General features: G+C 48.1%; 1 protein-coding gene and 1 pseudogene across 1 annotated transcript in view; one reads left to right on the top strand and one right to left on the bottom strand.

The window, feature by feature from the left end:
- Positions 1-1068: 1068 nt before the first annotated feature.
- MAP2K6 (mitogen-activated protein kinase kinase 6) overlaps positions 1069-19074 on the bottom strand; it is a 64040-nt gene continuing 46034 nt past the window's right edge. Inside the window, exons 8-11 of the mRNA XM_075559686.1 lie at positions 18358-18435; positions 16800-16939; positions 4025-4070; positions 1069-1334 (exon numbers count right to left, since the gene is read on the bottom strand). Coding sequence (XP_075415801.1) covers positions 1257-1334; positions 4025-4070; positions 16800-16939; positions 18358-18435 — 342 coding nt within the window. The 3' untranslated portion in view covers positions 1069-1256. The remainder of the gene's footprint in view (positions 1335-4024; positions 4071-16799; positions 16940-18357; positions 18436-19074) is intronic.
- LOC142458399 (S-phase kinase-associated protein 1 pseudogene) lies at positions 6820-7311 on the top strand (annotated as a pseudogene).

The raw sequence follows: 19074 nt of genomic DNA, 5'->3' as shown, positions 1-19074 counted from the left end.
TTGGACACAGGGTTGCTGGGAGCTGGAACCAGCTCAAAAGCAGCCACCAAAGAACAGCAAAGAAGTTGCCGCAGAGTTCGTTTCCTGCCTGGATCTAGTAACTGCACGCCTTGAACTCAACCGGCGGAAACCTGGAAGTCTAAGGGCATCAGCCAGCTCATGCAACAGCCCCGTCACCACTGTCTTCTCATCCGCGTCCGACTGGCTTTTCCTGTCTTCCACGGATGGTGGAAGGCCCCTTCATTGAACCCGGAAACCACAGAGCGCAGATGAGGACATTCCTACAAAGGCAATCCGTGGGGCCTCTGGATGTGGAAGGAGAGGGAAAGGCGCCAAATCACTGTGTGGCTTGACATGCTATTCCTCCTGAAGCCCCAGCCCCAGCCCCAAGTCCTCCTTGCTGGATAGAGACGGTCACCGAAGCTGCTGGGCGGTGCTGGGGACTAGCCCCGCAGGTTGATGGCCGGAGAGGGAAATGATCACGTCACGTGTCCCTCTTCTGAAGGACTACGCCTGGAGGCCGTGATTAAAAGTGAATTTCGGGGTTTCCAACGTTAGGGACACAAGGGGAGGGGGCCTGAGACGCACGGCCACTTCCGCTGAATCACGGGATGGAAGTCCAGGGAGGTGGTAGTGGCCACGACAGCAGAAGCAGACATTTCACAAGAAAAACTCCTTATTGACACTTTGATCATAGTCTCCGAGATGCAGATCAGATAATGCCCTCTACACGGCAGCTACAGCAGAATAAAAAAATCCAAAGGCCTCTAAATCCGGTCTACCCAACCTTCCTGTTGCGTCCTCAGGCTTACATCACACAGGATCTTTTCTGCCAACTGCTTAAACATAAATATTAAAATCATAAGTAGGACCCAACTACAGATCTACTTACAATTTCATCACTACCATAGCACCTTTTTTTTTTTTTCAAACCACGGCCAAGGTATTCATTTTTGTACAAAACGAGAGGGCACTGAGAAGCTTAAGGACTCATATGACACGTCATTAAATATTTAATCACCTTTGTACAGTCCTAAGCCTTTATCATATGTCATCCATCTAGACAGTTCATTCTATCCTAGATTCCAAGGCCCCCTGGTGGGGGAAGGTGGGGGAAGGGAGGGGAGAACCTTCTGAGCAAGTGGCCGGGTTAAGTGATCTCCTCTATCGGGGTCTCCATGGGTGTGTCCGTGACCTTGATTCGCCCTGTAAAACCACCAATCCGCCGGAGGGTCGGTTGACTGAGTCCATTGCTTTTAATCTCCAAGAATCAGTTTTACGAAAGATGCCACATCTGTTGCTTTGGATTCGTGTAAGGTGAAAAAAGGATGTTGCTGGAGGGGGGTCGGGGTGGGAGAGAGAAAAAAGCAAAGCCATGATCTCAATCTTAGTTACAGACAAATAAACAGATCTCTTTGGTACGTAGATTAAACAGGCTTCTCGGGCTCTTGCAATCCCTCCCTCACTGCCTTCGAGTCGTTCTGATTCAGAGTCCCTGGAGAACAGGGACTGTGCGTTTCCGAGGATGGGCACTCTGTACAGGAGTAGAAAGCTCCCCTTTGCTCCCAAGGACCAACTGGTAGTTTTGAACTGCTGACCTTGCGGTTAGCAGCCCGGCAGTCCCCACCTAAAGCCACCACTTCACCCCAGCGGTGTTATCGTCAACGACCAGCCGACCAGTGGAAAGAGCGCGACTCTGCAGGCAGCCACGGGGCTGACGCGCTTTGCCTTCCTGGGACTTGGGGCGTTTTCCTTGGCAACCTTCCTGTGCTCAGTGTAGGCTTTCTAATTTGGTTTTCAACCTGACAGCAAAAGGCCGGGTGAATCAGCTGTGTGGAACCAAGCGCCCACCTCTGGGAGCAAACAATGCCAACGGGAAAGCCACGCAGAATGGGAGGTGGCCCCTGGAGAGGGCTGTGACTCAGAGCATGGAAGGGACAGGCTGGGTGCTAACCAGAGTACTGGGTGAGGGTTGTTCACACTAAGCTCCCAGAACCGTGAAATCACTCCCCAACTTCTGACCAGGAACCACGTGCATAACACCCTCACCAAGCACTGTACCATTGTGCTTATTTGCTTTCCCACATCCTCTTGACATTTCAAGATTTCTGTAAGCGCTAGAAAGCCTATGCCTATCAATGGTTGGGTTATTGCAGTCAACTTCTGCCAAGCTCACCTTGCCTCTGGTTCTGCTGATGGCTCTTAGCATGGTGGAGGGAGACTGAGCTGGGGGTGAATTTCATGGCCAGCCAATGTCTTATTAAAAAAAACAAAAACACAAACACCCTCAACGCATCTTTCAGTCTTTTCTCGGGCTAGGGGAAACGCAGAGGGAGCCAGGGGTGGGGAGGGGAGAACCGGCAGGCCTGTCAAAGTGGAAAGTATGAGTCTCCTTCCTTGTGGGCTGCTAGGCTGGAAGGGAACCGAGTCCCAGGCGGAAGTACTGCACCAAGCATTGCAAGGACAGCAGCAGGAGCAGAGCACACGAGACACCAGGGAGTGGCCCCAGGCCCAGGCTTAGTGTTGGCAAAACAGGGTCCAGGGACAAGAAGGGGGGTCAGTCCTGCCTTTGGGGTTCACTGTTGTGCACCAGGAATCGCTGGGTGGTGGCACATGGTTCAGGCACCTGGCTACTGGCCCCAAGGTGGGTGGTCCAATCCACCCAGAGTCGTCTCATTTATTTCTGAAAACGCTACTACTGAAAATCCTGTGGTACCCAGCTCTCCTGTGACACATCTGAGTTGGCCCTGAGTCAGAAGTGACTCAGATGACAACTGGTTTGGGTTTTCGTGGGTTTGCTGCTGCTGTTGTTGTTGGTTTGGGGTTCACAGATGACACAAATGTTGCCCTTGCATGCGAGGCGGCATAAGCCAAATAAATAAAACTCTGTCTAGATGGAGGAAGCAAAAGGGCTCTTTCCTACAAAATAAAGCAGAGGAAACAGTGAAACGGTCCATCGATAACTCTTAGATATTCTATCAAATCCTTTATTGGCATGGCGTGGGGTCTGTCAGCTGTCATTCGATCCCGGCCTTGTGTGACTCCTGGAATCACACTCTGGGGTGTAGTGGATGAAACATTGGACTGCTAACTGCAAGGTCAGCAGTTTGAAACATGAGCTGTTCCTTGGGAGAAAGTCGAGACTTCTCTGTAACCCTGAAGCAGGTACAGTCTTGAAAAGCAACAGGGGCCGTTCTACTCTGTCCACCGGCTGGCCATGCATTTGGTTTGTTTTTCGGGTAGCCCTGTGGGCTCGGTGCTGCACTGCTAACCTCACTTTACGGATGATAGGGAGTTCAAATCCACTAGCTGCTCTGAGGCTAGGCTGCCTGCTGCCACCAAGATGGCCAGTCTCAGAGAACCTAGATTGCGGGGTCACTATGAGTCGGAATAAAGCTGACTGCAGGAAGCTTGTTTGGTTTCATTGAAGATAATTTTTAAAAAGCAATTTTGATGGGCATAACTTAGTCTATAGCACCTACTAAGTTTAACAGCCTGGAAAAACTGGGGGTGAAGGGCACCTTGTCCTCGGTGGTCTAGGAATAGAAGGCTCACCTTCCTTGGTGGAGACGGGGTGTAATTCCCAGGCGACCTCTCTTGTGAGCAGCCACTGCCTGCCTGTGAGTTAGAGGCATGGGTGCTGCTGGGGCTGAACAGGTTTCATGGGAGTTTCCAGAGTAAGATGAGGGAGAAAGGCCTGGTACTCTACTCCCAAATATCAGCTCAAGTGCACTCTACAGATCACACTGGTCTGATCCACAGGTGATCATGGAATGGCACAGGCCTGGGCGGTGTTTTGATCCACTGAGCAGGGGGGTTACCATGGAACAGGGTCCAACTTGATGGGGGCAGCCAACCAGCCAGCCACAGGGACAGGAGCAAGGATGCCAGACTCGGGGCTCTTTTTTCTGGAGTGGGATCCCTGTCACTGATGTCTCCATGAATTAGGTCTTCTAGAACCTGTATCATGAAGGTCTCTGCGACTCTCCCCTCCCTACCTCAGACTTGGCTTAACAACACTTACCATAAGCTCTGGATACGTTGGCCTTTCTTTGGAATTCTTCTTCAAGCTGGAAGAAAAAGAGAGAAATCACATTGAAATCTAGAAACCGCCTTTGTATTGTCTTTGGACTAGGGTTTCAGAGTCTGCAGATGATTGAATATCGCCAGTTTAAGATCATATTGAAAACATAGGCCTCCTCTCTGAGCTTCCCGCTTCTGATCAGCTTCAACTCCAAACTCCTTTTGGGAACGTATTGCTTGGAAGACTCGGGGGGGGGGGTGGTGGTGGTGGTGGTGGTGGTGGTGTGTGTGTGTGTGTGTGTGTGTGTGTGTGTAGTTGGCTCTAGTCTTGTTCCTTTATATTTTTATTATCCCCCCCCTTGGTCCTTTAACAATGACACACAAATCAGCTTCTCTGCTCCATGGCCATCATATTTGAAAATGACCTACCTATTGTTCTTCAAAGTGGTTTAACCCACCCCCACTGGAAAAAGAAATGGATAGTTGTTAGTTGTTTCTTCAATTGCATCTGTGTTATGTTCAACTCCTTGTCGCCCCATCTCTTTGTTCCTGGGTCCTTTCACATAATCCTACCCCAACCTGCCTGAGAGCAAAGCAACTGATCAGTAAAACACCTAAAGCTGATGAACTACAACTTGGTTGATAAATAAGAAAGTACTGCCTGCCTGTCCTTGACTTAACAATTCTCATTAGGAGTATTTGGTAGCAGCCCCCGACAGTCAGGTGACTTCGGTTCATTCAGAACAGCTGTTGTTAAACAAGTACTACTGGAAGGAAGAGCAATGTGAAGAGGCTAATCCCTTACCCCCCCCCCAACCACCCCCGCCTTTAAGAATGGGATTTTAAAAAAAGAAAAGAAAAGCAGTTTATTTGGAATAGGGGGATAAAAACTCCAATGTACAGAAATGGAGACAAGGAGGTGCTCTGCCAGGCAGCCTCCACATCCCTAGACCCCCGGGGCCATCACACCATTGATGGATGGAAAGGGCCATTGCCTGGGTTGGAAGGAACCAAAATGTGACAGGTTGTGTACGAATGGATCATTTGGAGCAAATGAGATCTAAGATAAGTGGTGGGACTGCTACTGGGAGCAGACTGGCTCATCATGACTGGCAAGGCCCAGACCTCCCAAGAGAGTGAGGCCATGAGGTGCTTTAGGAAACTAAGGTTGAAAGCAACAGGAAATGAAATAGAACAAAGGCAGCAGGGAGAAAGGAGGAAGCTGTTTAACCCCGACAAAGAAGGTGGCCTACGGGTTTATTCCAGAGTGGGCTGTGGGAGAAAGCCAGGGAACCTGAGAGAGGGTGCAGGTAGAGGTGAGGAGAGCCAGCCGTTCCAGCTGGGCTCCTGGGCACACCTAGGACCTAGTGACGTCGGTGTCCAGATAACCTCTGAGAGAAAGTCTCATCTCCACTGAGGACACAAACGAGAGTGAATTAGGCAGAGGAAAGAGCAACTGTCAGTCAGCTTGATGTGAAAAGGACGTGGCGGAGGAAGATGGAACCACCCGGTGAGTGAACTGGGTCATCGGGTTGCCTATAACTACAGCTTCAGACTCTAGAGGGTATAGCCGGTGGTGATGTTTGCCTTCCCTATGGGATATGTAGCAGCCCTAGAGGCACTGTGGGTTAGATGTTCGGCTGCTAACCTCAATGTCAGGAGTTCAAATCTACCAGTGAGACTGTCTGCTCCTGTAACGCTTTAGTCACAGAAACTCTATAGAGCAGTGTTTCCCTAAGTAGGCGATCCTGTACACTGTGGGGTATGCGGAGCGCGGGGGGGGGGGGTGTTTAAGGGGGGAAATGCAAAAAGGATCCCTGGGGGAGAGCGCTTCTCAAAAGCAGATCCCTATATTTTATCCTGGATTATAGGTTACTGTTGTTAGGTATCGTCATTCATTTCTGACTCACAACAGCCCTATGTCAAGCGAGGCACGTCCCTGTCCAGACCCTCCTCATAATAGTCCTCGTGTTTGAGCCCACTGTTGCGGCCAATGGGTCAATCCATCTTGCCGAGGGCCTCCCTCGTTTCTGCCCCCCCCCCCCGACTTTACCAAGTACGAGGTCCTTCTCTGGGGACTAGTCTCTCTTGACAACATATCTAAAAGTACATGAGACAATGTTTCGCCATCCTGGCTTCTAGGAACATTCACGCTGTCCTTCTTCCAAATCAGGTTTGTTCTTTTGGCAGTTCCTGGTACCGTCAATGTTGGTCTCCGGCACCGTCACTCAGAAGCATTAAGCCTCCTTCAGTTTCCTGATTCAACATGCAACTTTCACACGGGTGACAGTACAAGAGTTTTTAATCACCAGGGGGAAGTGGAGTGAATTTTGTTTGTTTTTCTGAAAAGGAGGCCGTACACCAGATGCGCTTGAGAACTTCGGCTATCGAGGGTCACTATGAAGAAGAATGAACTTGGTTCCTTGGTTTTATGGGATACTTGGGAATCCCTGGTGGCACAGTGGTTGAGCACTCGGCTGCTAACTGAAAAGGTTGGCAACTGGAGCCCACCAGCCACTCTGCAGGACGCCGAAGCTGCAGTTGGCTTCCATACAGACTGTTTAGCCTACAGGACAATTCAGGAGCCATGGTGGCATAGTGGTTCCACGTTCAGCTGCCAATCACAAGGCCAACAATTCAAAATCACCCGCCACTCCTCCGGAGAAAGACAGGGCTTTCTACTCCTGTAAACAGTTACAGTCAGTGGCCTTGTTCTCTGCCTTTCTCTGCGGTAGCCGCTGATGCCCCACAGTTCTCAGCAGCCTTGGGTCCGCCGCCTCCTGAAGAGAGATCACCATGCCTTCAATTAAGTTGCAGAGTTCTGCTGGAGAGAGATTTGAAGGTGATGTGGAAATTGCCTAGCAATCTGTGACTATCAAGACCATGTTGGAAGATTTGGGAATGGATGATGGAGGAGATGATGACCCGGTTCCTTCACCAAGTGTTAATGCAGGAACATTAACAAAGGTCGATCAGTGGTGCACCCACCACCAGGACGACCCTCCTCCTCCTGAGGATGATGCGAACAAAGGGAAAAGAACAGATGATGTCCCAGTTTGGGACCAAGAATTCCTGAACGTTAACCAGGGAACACTTTTTGAACTTATTCTGGCTGCAGACTACTTAGACATTAAAGGTTTGCTTGATGTTACATGCAAGGCCATTGCCAATATGATCCAGGGGGAAACTCCTGAGGAGATTCGCAAGACTTTCAATATCAAAAGCGACTGTACTGAGGAGGAGGAAGCCCAGGTGCGCAAAGAGAACCAGTGGTGTGAAGAAAAGTGAGACGTTGTGTAAGGATGATTCCAACTACTAGTTGCACTTCCCTGTTTATAATTATTAATATTCGACAACACAGTAGACAAATGGCAGCAGCAAATCCATTGTATTCGCAGAATATTGCTCTCGTTGCATGTGGAGTATGGATTCTAAAATGGATAGCTGAGATTCGCCTGGTGTGATCAAAAGTTTGTTTTGTTTTTCTTTCTCTTAATAAACTGAACTGTGGGTTCTCTATAGAAATTTTTAAAAATAGTTACAGTCTTGAGAGCCCACAGGGACAGTTCTACCCTGCCCCGTAGGGTTGATATGAATCGGCATCAACTTGATGGCAGGGAGTCTTTGTGTTTGTTTGTTTGTTTGTTTGTTTATAAGACAGTTCTACTCTGTCCTATCATGTGGCTACGAATCAGAAATGAGTTGAGTGCAATGCTTTGTTTTGTTTTTGTTGTTTGAGGGGACATTTGGCATCATCTGGCAGTGTTCGGATCATCGCAACTGGCAGGGAGATGTGGACTGGTGTCTATTAGGCAAAGATGTTTCTAAACACCCTACAGTGCATAGGACAAGGAGTCGTCGATCCACGACGTCACCAGAGCCGAGGTGGAGAAACCCTGCAAAGCATTCCTTGTGTGAGATAGACTGACCACTAACCCAAAGTCTATCTCTTCCTGAGACGGAATCCACTTAAGCTCTATGTCAGTGGAGAAGTTGCTCCAGCTGCCTTGTCTGTCATTGGGTCCCACTTTCATCCACACCACCAAGCATCAAATGCTCTTCCACGCTCCCAGCAACATTCCTGCCTGCACAGAAAACCAACAAGAAACTCTCTGCTGTCCTTTCCAACTCCAGAGACCCTGCAGGGCAGACTAGACCTGGCGCCTAGAGGTTTCCCATGCTGTCGGGCTTAGCTGAAGTACAACTGGTACATCTGTGTCCCAGGCAGCAGCTGGTGAGTTCCAGCCACTGCTTTTCCAGGTAGCAGCCACGTACTTGAACCACTGTGCTGGTAGGGACCCCTTGATCGCACATAAACCCTAGAATAAAATGAGCGCACACACAAACTAGCAAATGAGCAAAAGCCCCGGATTTCATTCTGCCTCAAGCTTCAAAAGAAAACCCAGAAAAGGAGTCTTTTCTTGAATTTTACCAGTTCAACTTGCTCAATCAATAGTGAAAATGCCAAGTGCCACATTAAAAGCACACGCCATCTCCAGGCGGTTATTTCTGGGCGTCTCAGTGGAAACGGAGACTTCGTTACGTTAGGCATCAGGCCCTGGGGACATGCTCTTCTTTAGGACCACAGCCCACCTTTCCACCCCTCCCTGGACCAAGGAAATAAATGACAGCAAGAGAAGTTTGTTTCTCAAATGTTAAAACAATGGTCCCTTAAACCAACGAGGGATCTTGATCCTGCTACGGCTAGTTCATCCTGGTGGTGTAGCGGTTGCAGAATAGGCAGCTAACTTCAAGGTCAGCAGTTCAAAACCACCAGCCACTCCAAGGGAGAGTAAAGCGTTACAATCCCAGCAACCCAAAGGGGAAGTTCGAACCTGCTCTATAGGACAACCACAAGGCATCATTGACACGAGGGAGTATATTTTGAGTACTTTGGACATGTTGTCAGGAGAGACCAGTCCCTGGAAAACAGTATTACGTTTGGCAATGGGGAAATAAAAATGAGAAAGATCAACTAGATGAATTGCATCGTGACTGTAACAATAGACTCAACCATAACAATTGTGAAGATGGTGCAGGACTGGTCTCAACGGCACCTAACAGCAACAAGAACGGCAGCATTTAGGGCATGCAAGACCTGGATCACACAAATGATTAATTTGCTGACCACTGACCCAATGTCTATCAGTTCAAGTCCATCCAAAGGCGCCTTGGAAGAAAAGCAGGGCTGTTGTGGTAGTTACATAATCTGGTGTCAATTTAGGACTTGAGAGGATTATGAGTGAAAGGGTGGAGTCTGGCCTGTCAATCAAGATATACCGTATATAATCGAGTATAAGCCAACCTGAATATCAGTCGAGGGACCTAAATTTACCACCAAAAATTTGCATTAAAAATGTGCTGGAAAACTAGGCTTATACACAAGTATATAGGGTAGCCAAGGAGGCCTCTGTGTAGGCATGGCCATCACCTGAGAATTCTGGGAACTCCTGGATTTCTTTCATGGAGGCAGAAGTTACTTCTCTTTCTCTGCACACTCCCTGGGAGACATTAGAGCTGAAAGGACACATGCAACTATGCTAGTGCCCTGAGCTGCAGGAGCCACATGGACCTACCCTGATGCAACCAGACCTCTGAAGCCAGAGAAGCCGCGTAGAGACCCCTGTCAGCTCTGAGATGCTTACAACGCCACTGGATCCAAAGGCTTTCTACCCACTGGCCTGTGATCCTCCTGCATGCGGCGTCATTGCATGCATTTCACGAGTCTGAAGAGAACTTTATAGATGTGTATTGAACATATGGGCTAATATTGGACTAATGGACTTGATCTGGACTGGATTGGGATGCTTTCTTAATGTACAATTATCCTTTATATAAAACTCTCTCTTATGCACCTATGTGTCTCTATGAATTTGTTTCTCTAGTCTACCCTGACTAACACAGCTATCGATTTCCAAAACACCAGCCTTCAGTGCACAGGTTCATCATGACACTCCTGGTTGGGCTTTTTGGTTACACAAACCAAACCACTGCCATCGAGTCGATCCCAACTCATAGTGGCCCAATGCACCTCGGTAGGGCTTCCAAGACTAAGTCTTCATAAGAGCAGACAGACTCATCTTTCTCCTGGGGAACAGCTGGAGGGTGTGAACCACCAACCTAGGTATGGACAGCCCAACGCTTCCCCAGGAGCATGACCAGGGCACCTTAATAGACTAACTCTCCCTTCCCATTGAATAATAAAGCATACGTGCCTCCTTTTTCAAGGAGAAATAAATGTAAGTCCGGATGCCTCGTCTTTTTTTCCTTCTGGGCCATTGTCAAATACCTCGAGCTGCTATAAAGATAAAGAAGAGAAGGGGCCCTCAGCTGATGTACCGTAAACATGTGATGGTTTCCTGAAACCCCAGAGAGTCAGCCAATAGGCTAGTTCTTGACTTAGGACCCTGGGTTGACCCTGAGAAAGGTCAACCTTGAACCCCAAGCATTATCCTGGCATCTGGATATAAAGTACTTACAAAGCAACCCCAGGCCGATTATTGAATTACAATAACTGGTAGAAGTCATTCTCTCCATCTCTTAAATCGACACCACTTCAAACCATGAGTTAAGAATAGCAAAAGCCTCGGGATAAAGTTGGAGGGGAAGGGGGAAGCAAATTTTCCACGTGGAAGAAGAGGAAGTGCTTGAAATTTAGTATAAAATAACAACTGTGGAGTTCAAAGCTCTACCCATTTATTTTGGGGATCTGAGTCAGGATATTTGATTTTCAAAGTGGCTTGTCATTTTCAAGCGTGTCATTAACTGCCCTAATTCCTTTGCCATATGCCACAACACACACTCCAAACCAGAGCAGACACTCCAACACCGCTTCATGCTGTCTTGCGAATTGCTGGTTTGGAGTCTGCACTGACCGGAGGAGGTCTGCCTGTTTGAAATCACCCAGAATGTTTCCAAGAAGGGCTGTTTGTGCTTTCACAGAATTAAAACGCACGGTGCCTCTGAAGCCATGCATTTGCCATCAAGGGAATCAATGGGCCGTGGTCCCTCTTCACTGTCGTTCTTGAAGAAGTTAGAGTGTGTCATGATGGCCTCTACTTTAAGAAGCTCTGATGGCACAGTGGTGAAAGCATGTGGCCACTACCCAAGAGGTCGGCAGTTCAAACCCACCCAGTGCTCCACTGTTTTCACAATGATTCTAGACCCATAAGTGAGCCAACTGTCTTGTCTTTCTCCTGCAGAGAAGCTGGTAGGTTTGAACTTCAGGCATCCCCCTTAACAGCTTTCCTTGTAAACGCTATGCAGCAGTTCTACTGTGCCCTCTACAACCCTTATGACTATTAAGAATCAACTCTATAGCAGCGATCTCTACAGTTCATCTGAGACGGGCAGTATCTCATGAACCATCAGGCAAGTGGATACAGCTATCTGGCCTCTCCGCCTCTGTAATAGACCTGGAGGAAAGGCCTAAAGGACGCTGAGCTTTTCGGAAACTCCACCGTTGGTCTTTGACGACTTTCTTCCATCCTCGAGCCTGTGAACTGATGGGAAGAAGTTACAGTGAAAAGTGTAAACATGCTAAGAGTCCCATTTTTTGGGAGAACCTCATTTGTGGGCCCTTTGGTAGCCCTTGAATGTAAGGTTGTTCTGTTCCATTTTTTTAATATGAATCCCAAAACAAGGCCTACAAAGGAGCTGAAAGTTCATTGGAAAGTGGAATGGAAAGACAATGGAATTCCTTAAAGTGTTTGTGGTAAGAAAGCTATGTGGGAGGGGGGAGTGGAGGGGAAGAGGAAGAGCAATATCATCCAGTAGTCCTAGTTCAGAAAGAGAACAGAAAGGAAAGACTAATAAGGAGCCACTAGGTTATTCCTCAAATTCACAGGAAATAATAAATAACGCTCTTTGGGTGTGGGGGTAGTGTTTGTTTGCTTGTTTTTTGTTTGTTTGTTTTTCTTCCTTTCTTTCAAGATCATGTCTCTCTTTGGGACGTTATTGCAAAAAAAAAAAAACAAACAAACAAACTGGGCTCACCAGCTAACTCTGGGTGTGACTGTGTTCATCTGGCATGGCTTTCTATGCCACCCACAGCCCACAGCAATCAATACCAATAGGTCAGGGCAGCAGAACTGCCAAGGTGGTTCCCCGGATGCAGGTGGACAGACCACAGGGCACCATGATGCCGCCAGACGCATTGGTGCATCCGGGAGCCTCTGATGCTTCGGTAGAAAGGCAACCACACTTGGTTAAAAGAGCCCTGATGACCTGAGCTGGTAATAGGTCCCTTCTCTTCTAGTCTGACATTGACCCCAAAGGCAAATGGAAGGAAAAGCAAACTATAATTGTATCTACGACCTTGAGATTTGAGAGTACATTTCTCCCTTTCCAAATCTGCAGCCTCTTTCCCCATGAACCAACAAGAGCTGGGGCTTTCTAAGAAGCTTTGCAAGATCACAGCCCAACAAAGTTGTGAATATACAAGTGATCACTCCAGTTCCAAGGGTAATTTTGTGAAGACGTGTCCACAGAGCCCAGCTGTATGCACCGAGGTGTGGCAGGAGAGCCGATAGGGTGGAATTGGTACAGGAATAGACCCTCTTTCTCACCATCAACGCACCGGTGCTTTACATGAATGATCATTTCCCCAGTCTTTCAACCTAACTCCACAACAAATTTAAAATCTACTAGTGACTTTCTTAAGTGAAATAACTAGGCAAGTATCAAAGGGAGTTATGTATATATGCATACTAATGTATATGAAAAATAAAATTGTCTCCATAAAGATATATGCCCATTACACAATTTTAAAAGAAACTAGTGTTTGTTTTTTTGGTAAGGATCAGACAGCTTTTCAAACTCAGCCTCTAACTAATTTAATGTTCCTCCTTAGGGGATAAGCAAAGTTAATATCTTAGTGATTAATGGCAGGCAGGAAACATCTACTGGCCAGGGTCTACAAGAAAAGACTCCACCTCCAACAACAACAAAAAAAAAGACGAGACTCCATACTCTTTAAAAGTCTGACTGATAACAAGAAAAAGTGTTCATCAAAAGAATGAATGATCCTCTTCCATGTTCCAATTCTCACATTGACAAAAATGACTCCCTATTTTACACAATCCACGTTCTAAAATATTAGATTCTAACCAGACTACCACTGGGAGTTTGAAGAAGAACATTCCTAAATGACTTCAAAGTTGAAATGATTTGCATTTCTTTTCTCTTATTTTCTTTTTTCTTAATTTTTTTAAGTAAATTCCCCAACAGGACTTTTTAAAACTGTGGTAGAGCAAGCATGACCCTTTGAAGACTAAGCTGCACTTGACCCAATATCGCTCCGTATGCGTGTGCAAGTATGTAGCACAGGAATAAGGAGGACGAAGGACGGATCGATCAATTTGAATGATGACGCTAGTGAAGAACACTGAGTGTAGCAGGGAGGGCCGCCAGACCAACCAACCAGTCTTACAAGAAGAAGTAGAGCCAAAAATGCTCTTTGGACGGGAGGAGAGCAAGACTTCTCCCCGTGCATTCGGACAAGTCACCACAAGAAGCCAGTCTCTGGAAAAGGACACCAGGCTCAGTCAAGTCCAAGGGCATCATCAAGGAGATGGACGGACAGCAAGGACTCCACCCTAACAATGACGGTGAGCATGGCACAAGAGGGGCAGCGTTTCTCCTGTTGCTCACAGTAGCTGGGAGTTCGAACCAATTACATGGCACCTACTCACAACGCAGCACGCCGACTGGCTGTCACGGGGGCAAATGGGGAAGACAGCAGACTTCAAAGACTGAAGAATTCAAGCGGGAACATGTCTGCGGCTCACATGTTTAAAGAGACTAGCAGCAGGGACTAGACTTGTCAGAGGAGAGAGTGGCAGGGAATCTCAAAGGGACTGCCGTACAGACACACCGTGCGCTGTGCTGTCCAGGGCCACGCTGGTTCCCGGGTAGTTGTTAGAGAAAGAAAAATAACACAAGGCGTTGGAATATCCACAGACGTGGGCATCTGTCAAAGTCAGAAAACAGCCATTTCTCTTTCAAAGGTTGCATTGTAAACTCTCGTGGATAGCTTTAAAGCTTGCATTCTTTCAAGGGTGGTGGGGGTGAAATTCTATGTGAGCTGACAGAGAGGACAGTGACTGAATGGTTTAAAAAAAATAGTAGAAGAATTAAAAGAAGCTGACAGCAGGTCTGCAGATGCTGAGTCTCAAGTAGACAGTCTTGTCCCTGTCCCTACATTAAGCTGGCGTGCGGAACATGTGAAAAATCCCTGATATTCGGGCCCCTCTTCAGACCCAGGAAGTCAGAACCTCTGAAGGTGAGGTGTAGGTCATAGCATTTCTGGATGCTCGCTGGGGTTTGGGGATGAGCAAAGAGAGCTGAACGCCCGTGGGTGAAACAGATGCTTCACAGGGGGACATGCTTTCTGAAACGATTCACACCGGCCTCGTTCTTAACCAAAGTGTTGGCAGCACCGAAACTCTTGAGCAAAGGGGCTAGTGGGAGGGTACTTTGAAGACACTCCCCCAGGTAGAGCCTTTGACGTCCCCCTTGAGGACTATTGGTTTCGGCACTCCCAGATGATGCCTCACTTCACCCAGATGACCTTCAAACATTTGAGGATGAAGGTGAAATGACATCAAGCTCCAGATCCGGGTAAACTCAAAAGGCCAACATCATGAGCCCCCCTCCAACCTAGCAGGGGTACCACCACCTCCAGCACTCTAGTAGAGGAGACACAGAAAGGAGGACCCATCTCAGTCAAAGGACTCATCCAACAACTTAACACTCTAGAGCTCACTGCCCAGGCTGCTCTTTCTCCGGGCACGCAACCCAAACAGAAACAACCACAGGGCAGCCTCAGATTCATTGGGGAACAGATCAGGGGAGAGGTGGTCCAAGGGGTCCAAGAGGCCTTCACTCCATCAGCAGCAGTTGCTGTCTCTCATCACTTTCCCCAGTAAGAAATCACAGCATTATTCCAAAGGGCATGCCAGTCAAGGAGTGATAACCGGGAGGAAGGAGTGTCTTTGTTATTCTCTGGGCTTCCATAAGCGTTCTGAGTTCTAGCTCCTTCCTGAGCAGTAGCTGCCCAGGTGCTCGCACAGGCTCACAGAGTGTCTCACTACCGTCTCTAACCCTCCTTCCTCCCAATCCCCATCTATGTGTTGGCCGACTGCCGAATGAACTGACCTGCTGCTAGGGCGGGTGCTTTACTTCTGGCATCCTGTCTTGTTTTGCTTTGACCCAGCAGCGCTTGATGTCATGGCCATTCACATCAAGTTATGCTAGGACCCACTGTTGCCATGCCGACAGAAATCACTAGGCTTTCCAGAGCTCAGGCGTCTCTTCTTTTACTTGCCTAGAATCCACTGGCAATTTCCATGAAACAACACATTTAGAATATTACTATGTTACTATGACTCCTTCGTGCATTCCTGGGCACGTCACATCTGCTGAGAAAGACATGCACGGTGTGCAAAAGCAAACGTGCGATGGTGAGGAATAGGTGTGCATAACCCAAGCTATCTGTCATCCATTGCCTCATATGCGTGTGAACATTGAGCAATGAATAAGAAAGACAACGAATGGAACCCTCTGAATGATGGTGTTGACAAAGAAGAATAAGTGTTCCGTGGACTGGCAGAACAACAACAATAACAAAGCTGTGTTGGAGGATGTACTGCCCAAATGGACTTCAAAAGTGAGCACAGCAAGACCTCATCTCACATATTTTGGACATGCTATTAGGAGGGAGCAGTCCCCAGAGAACATCCTGCTTGGTAAAATAGGGAGTCGGCTACAAAGAAGAACCTTCCAGAAGATCGGTGATATGGAGGTTGCCAAAATGGGCTGAAATGTAGCCATGATTGGGAGGATGACCGAGGGCCGGGCAGGGTTTCCTTCCATGGTGCGCAGTCTCACTATGATTCAGAAACAACTTGAATGCATGTAACCGCCCCAGTAACCGCACAGCTCATTCCCTCTTTCAGCAACATGTCTCTTTGGATTCCTTCCTTAGATCCTCAACATTAGCGACGGATGCCCTCACAGACAATGATAGCCATCGCAGGCAGATACTGTGCTTAAAACAAGCCTTCTAGGAACTCAAGTAACAGACTGCTATCTTCTCACCCAGAGTGATTCCTTGCACCTTTCCCACTCCCTATCACTAGACTTCCAATGGATGGGTGCTAGCAGCCTCCGCCTCTACTCTCATCAGCATCAAAGTGCTCCCATCTCTGACAAAGGTATCCCCCGCTTGGTTAACAGTCTGCATGCAGAGTCCTGGGGGTGCAATGGTTAAGCGCCAAGCTGCTGCCCAGAATGTTTGAAGCTACCCTGAAGTTCCGTGGGATTCTGCTCTTGGCAAGATTACTGTCTTAGAAACCCCACAGGGAAGGTGTACTCTGTCCCACGGGGTGGCACCCAACAGCAGTGATGGTGTGCATAATGTTCCTTCTTCTTCAGCCCCCTCCCCTCCATGCCCCCATGACTTCCCCTTTGCTGGAAACATGCACCTCACCCAGTCTCAACTCAGAATCTACCATCTCCATAAAAGCCTTTCCCATTTCTGCTCTCTTGGGCTCTCAACACAGCCGGTGCACATCTCCATCATTGGGCCTGCCATATTGTCCCACAATTACTACTGAGGGCAGGGAGTGGGGTCTGGTGGTTGGTGATCTCCAGCGTCGAGGGGACACTGGGCACACGCTTTCGGAAGGACGGGATGCACAACGGACCAAGCCTGCTGGTGCAAATTCATAAGCACACATCTTTGTCCCGACACCAGGAAGGTGAGGCGCTCTTACCACTGAGAGGTAAAGTCAACAAATTCTGCGGAAAACTTGTCTGCTGGGAGCTGTGGCGATGGCTCTTCTACCACCTGTTTGAGCTGCTGGAAGGGGGTTCCCCACGAGTCATAGGGAAACCGGAGGATGGCCAACTCAATCTGGGAGGGGAGAAGGAAAGAGGCAGAGGAAAACAAGTTTACACAGGGCTGCTTTAGGGAAGCAGGTATGCTTTATCCCCGGAAAACCAAAAGGAAGTACAAGGGCAAAGTTCAAGTACAACTAGGAAGGTACGAAAGGAAGCCAACTTAGTACTATATACTCAAGCACATGTCCCATAATTCCTAGTGATCGGGATTTTCAAATCGTATCTTCCTTGATGTGGCGGTTGGCTGCCATTGAGTTGGTTCTGACTCATTGTGACCCAGCGTGAAACAGAAGGAAACGCTGTCCAGTCTGGCATTCAGCACCACGGATTCCAACAAATTCCCTTCTATCACTAGGGATAGGGACTTCTGAATATGACATTACTAGAGGCAGTAACAAGGAGCTCTGGCAGAGTAGTGGCATAAGCTTGGGGCTACGAGCTGCAAGGTCAGCAATTTGAAACCACCAGCCACTCTGTGGGAGAAAGAGAAAGTTTTCTACTCCTGTATAAAGTTAGTCTAGGAAACGCCCATCCAGGGGCCAGTTCTGCCCTGTCCTGTAGGGTGGTTATGAGTCAGAATTAACTCAATGGTAGTGAGTTTGAGAGGCAGAAATTTAAGTGTATTTAAAACTGAGTTCCCAACTGAAACACCCCCAGTCCCCCTCCCCACCTTGTGACCCATAATAAAAATCACAAGCCAACAGGATTCAACATGTTGCAACAACTTGGCTCTCAAATGGTTGGTCTGAAAAGTAATCCTCCCTCTAAGATCTATACAGAGCTGTGGATCTGTAGGTCCCTTGCTAGAAGGAAAATAAATAAATAAGCAAACAAACCAAAATAGCCTGCGAGGCCAAATGACTTGTCTTTTTTTGGACCTGAATAAAGGCCACTTTGCCATTATGAGATCATGTGTTTTCTGGGCAGAGGACGTGAATAACTCCCAGTATTTAATCAGCTGCTGTCCTTGGGAAGGAGCCAGGACCACAGGGGGTAACTCCAGACCTTGGTGATAATAAACTGAACGTTTATGATCACCTGGGCTACTAACGGAGGAGTTGCAAGTTCAAATCTCCCAAGAGGTACCTTGGAAGTAAAACGCACTGACCTGCTACCCCCCAAAAAAGGCCCGAGCCTTTGAAAACCCTATGGAACATAGTTCTATTCCAACACACAGGGGGTTGCCCTGAATTGATATTGATGCAACTAGTTAGGAGCAGAATGGAAACAAAGACCGGGCTCGTCTAATACCAGGTGCATGTTTTTATTACGCACGCTGCAAGCCCTTGTCAGGGACAATCTCCTGCTATTTCAGGCAGGAAAGGATGCCCAAGCCCATCCCTTGGAGTATTGGCTCTGGGTCCCAACATCAGAGTCACGTTCCACGTCTCTCCTAGAATCTCAGAATCCACGAAGATCAGCATACGTTACCATTGTGATGCCCAGACTCCAGATGTCGGATTTCACGCTGTATCCCTTCTGGTTGAGCTCTGGGTTTATCCTTTCAGGCTAGAAAGAAGGCAGAAGAAGACACCTGAGATGGGATTCTTAGCTCAATAAATTCTTCTGGGGTGGGGGCGTGGGGTGGGACGCGGGTGGTAAGCCACTGCCACATGAGTTGTTACAAGCTGTTTTCATCCCTCCCCAGCCAAGGAGACTTGCTAACGATGATAAACAACCACCTCCCCATGGGTTTCCCACATTCTACGCTAGTCTCTTGTGGGCCAGGGCAATGAATCAAAGTGCCTTCATAAATCAGAACGAATTTCCACTTTACCACATAAAGAAGGGAAGTGTGTGTTAGAAAGCTACTCTCCAGTATAGAATCAAGCTGACTGAAAATGCCAACAGTCCAGCACTCAGGGAGAGGACTCTCCAAGGCTCCATAGATGGAGCGCTCAACCCAAATGGAAACTGATTCCAGCTCATAGCTACCTTCTAGGACAGCAGTTCTCAACCTGAGGGTTGTGATCACTTTGGGGGTCAAACGACCCTTTCACAGGGGTCGCCTAAGACCATATTTCCGATGGGCTTAGGACTGAGACACCGCTCCTCTATCTGTCTCCAGGCAGGTCCGCCCACATACGGGGTCACCACCACAAGAGGAACTGTATGAAAGGGTCACGGCATTAGGAGGGTTGAGAACCA

This window comes from Tenrec ecaudatus, chromosome 10 (assembly GCF_050624435.1).
Source record: "Tenrec ecaudatus isolate mTenEca1 chromosome 10, mTenEca1.hap1, whole genome shotgun sequence".
In the NCBI taxonomy this organism is placed as follows: domain Eukaryota; kingdom Metazoa; phylum Chordata; class Mammalia; order Afrosoricida; family Tenrecidae; genus Tenrec; species Tenrec ecaudatus.
This window is presented reverse-complemented; position numbering and strand designations above follow the sequence as displayed.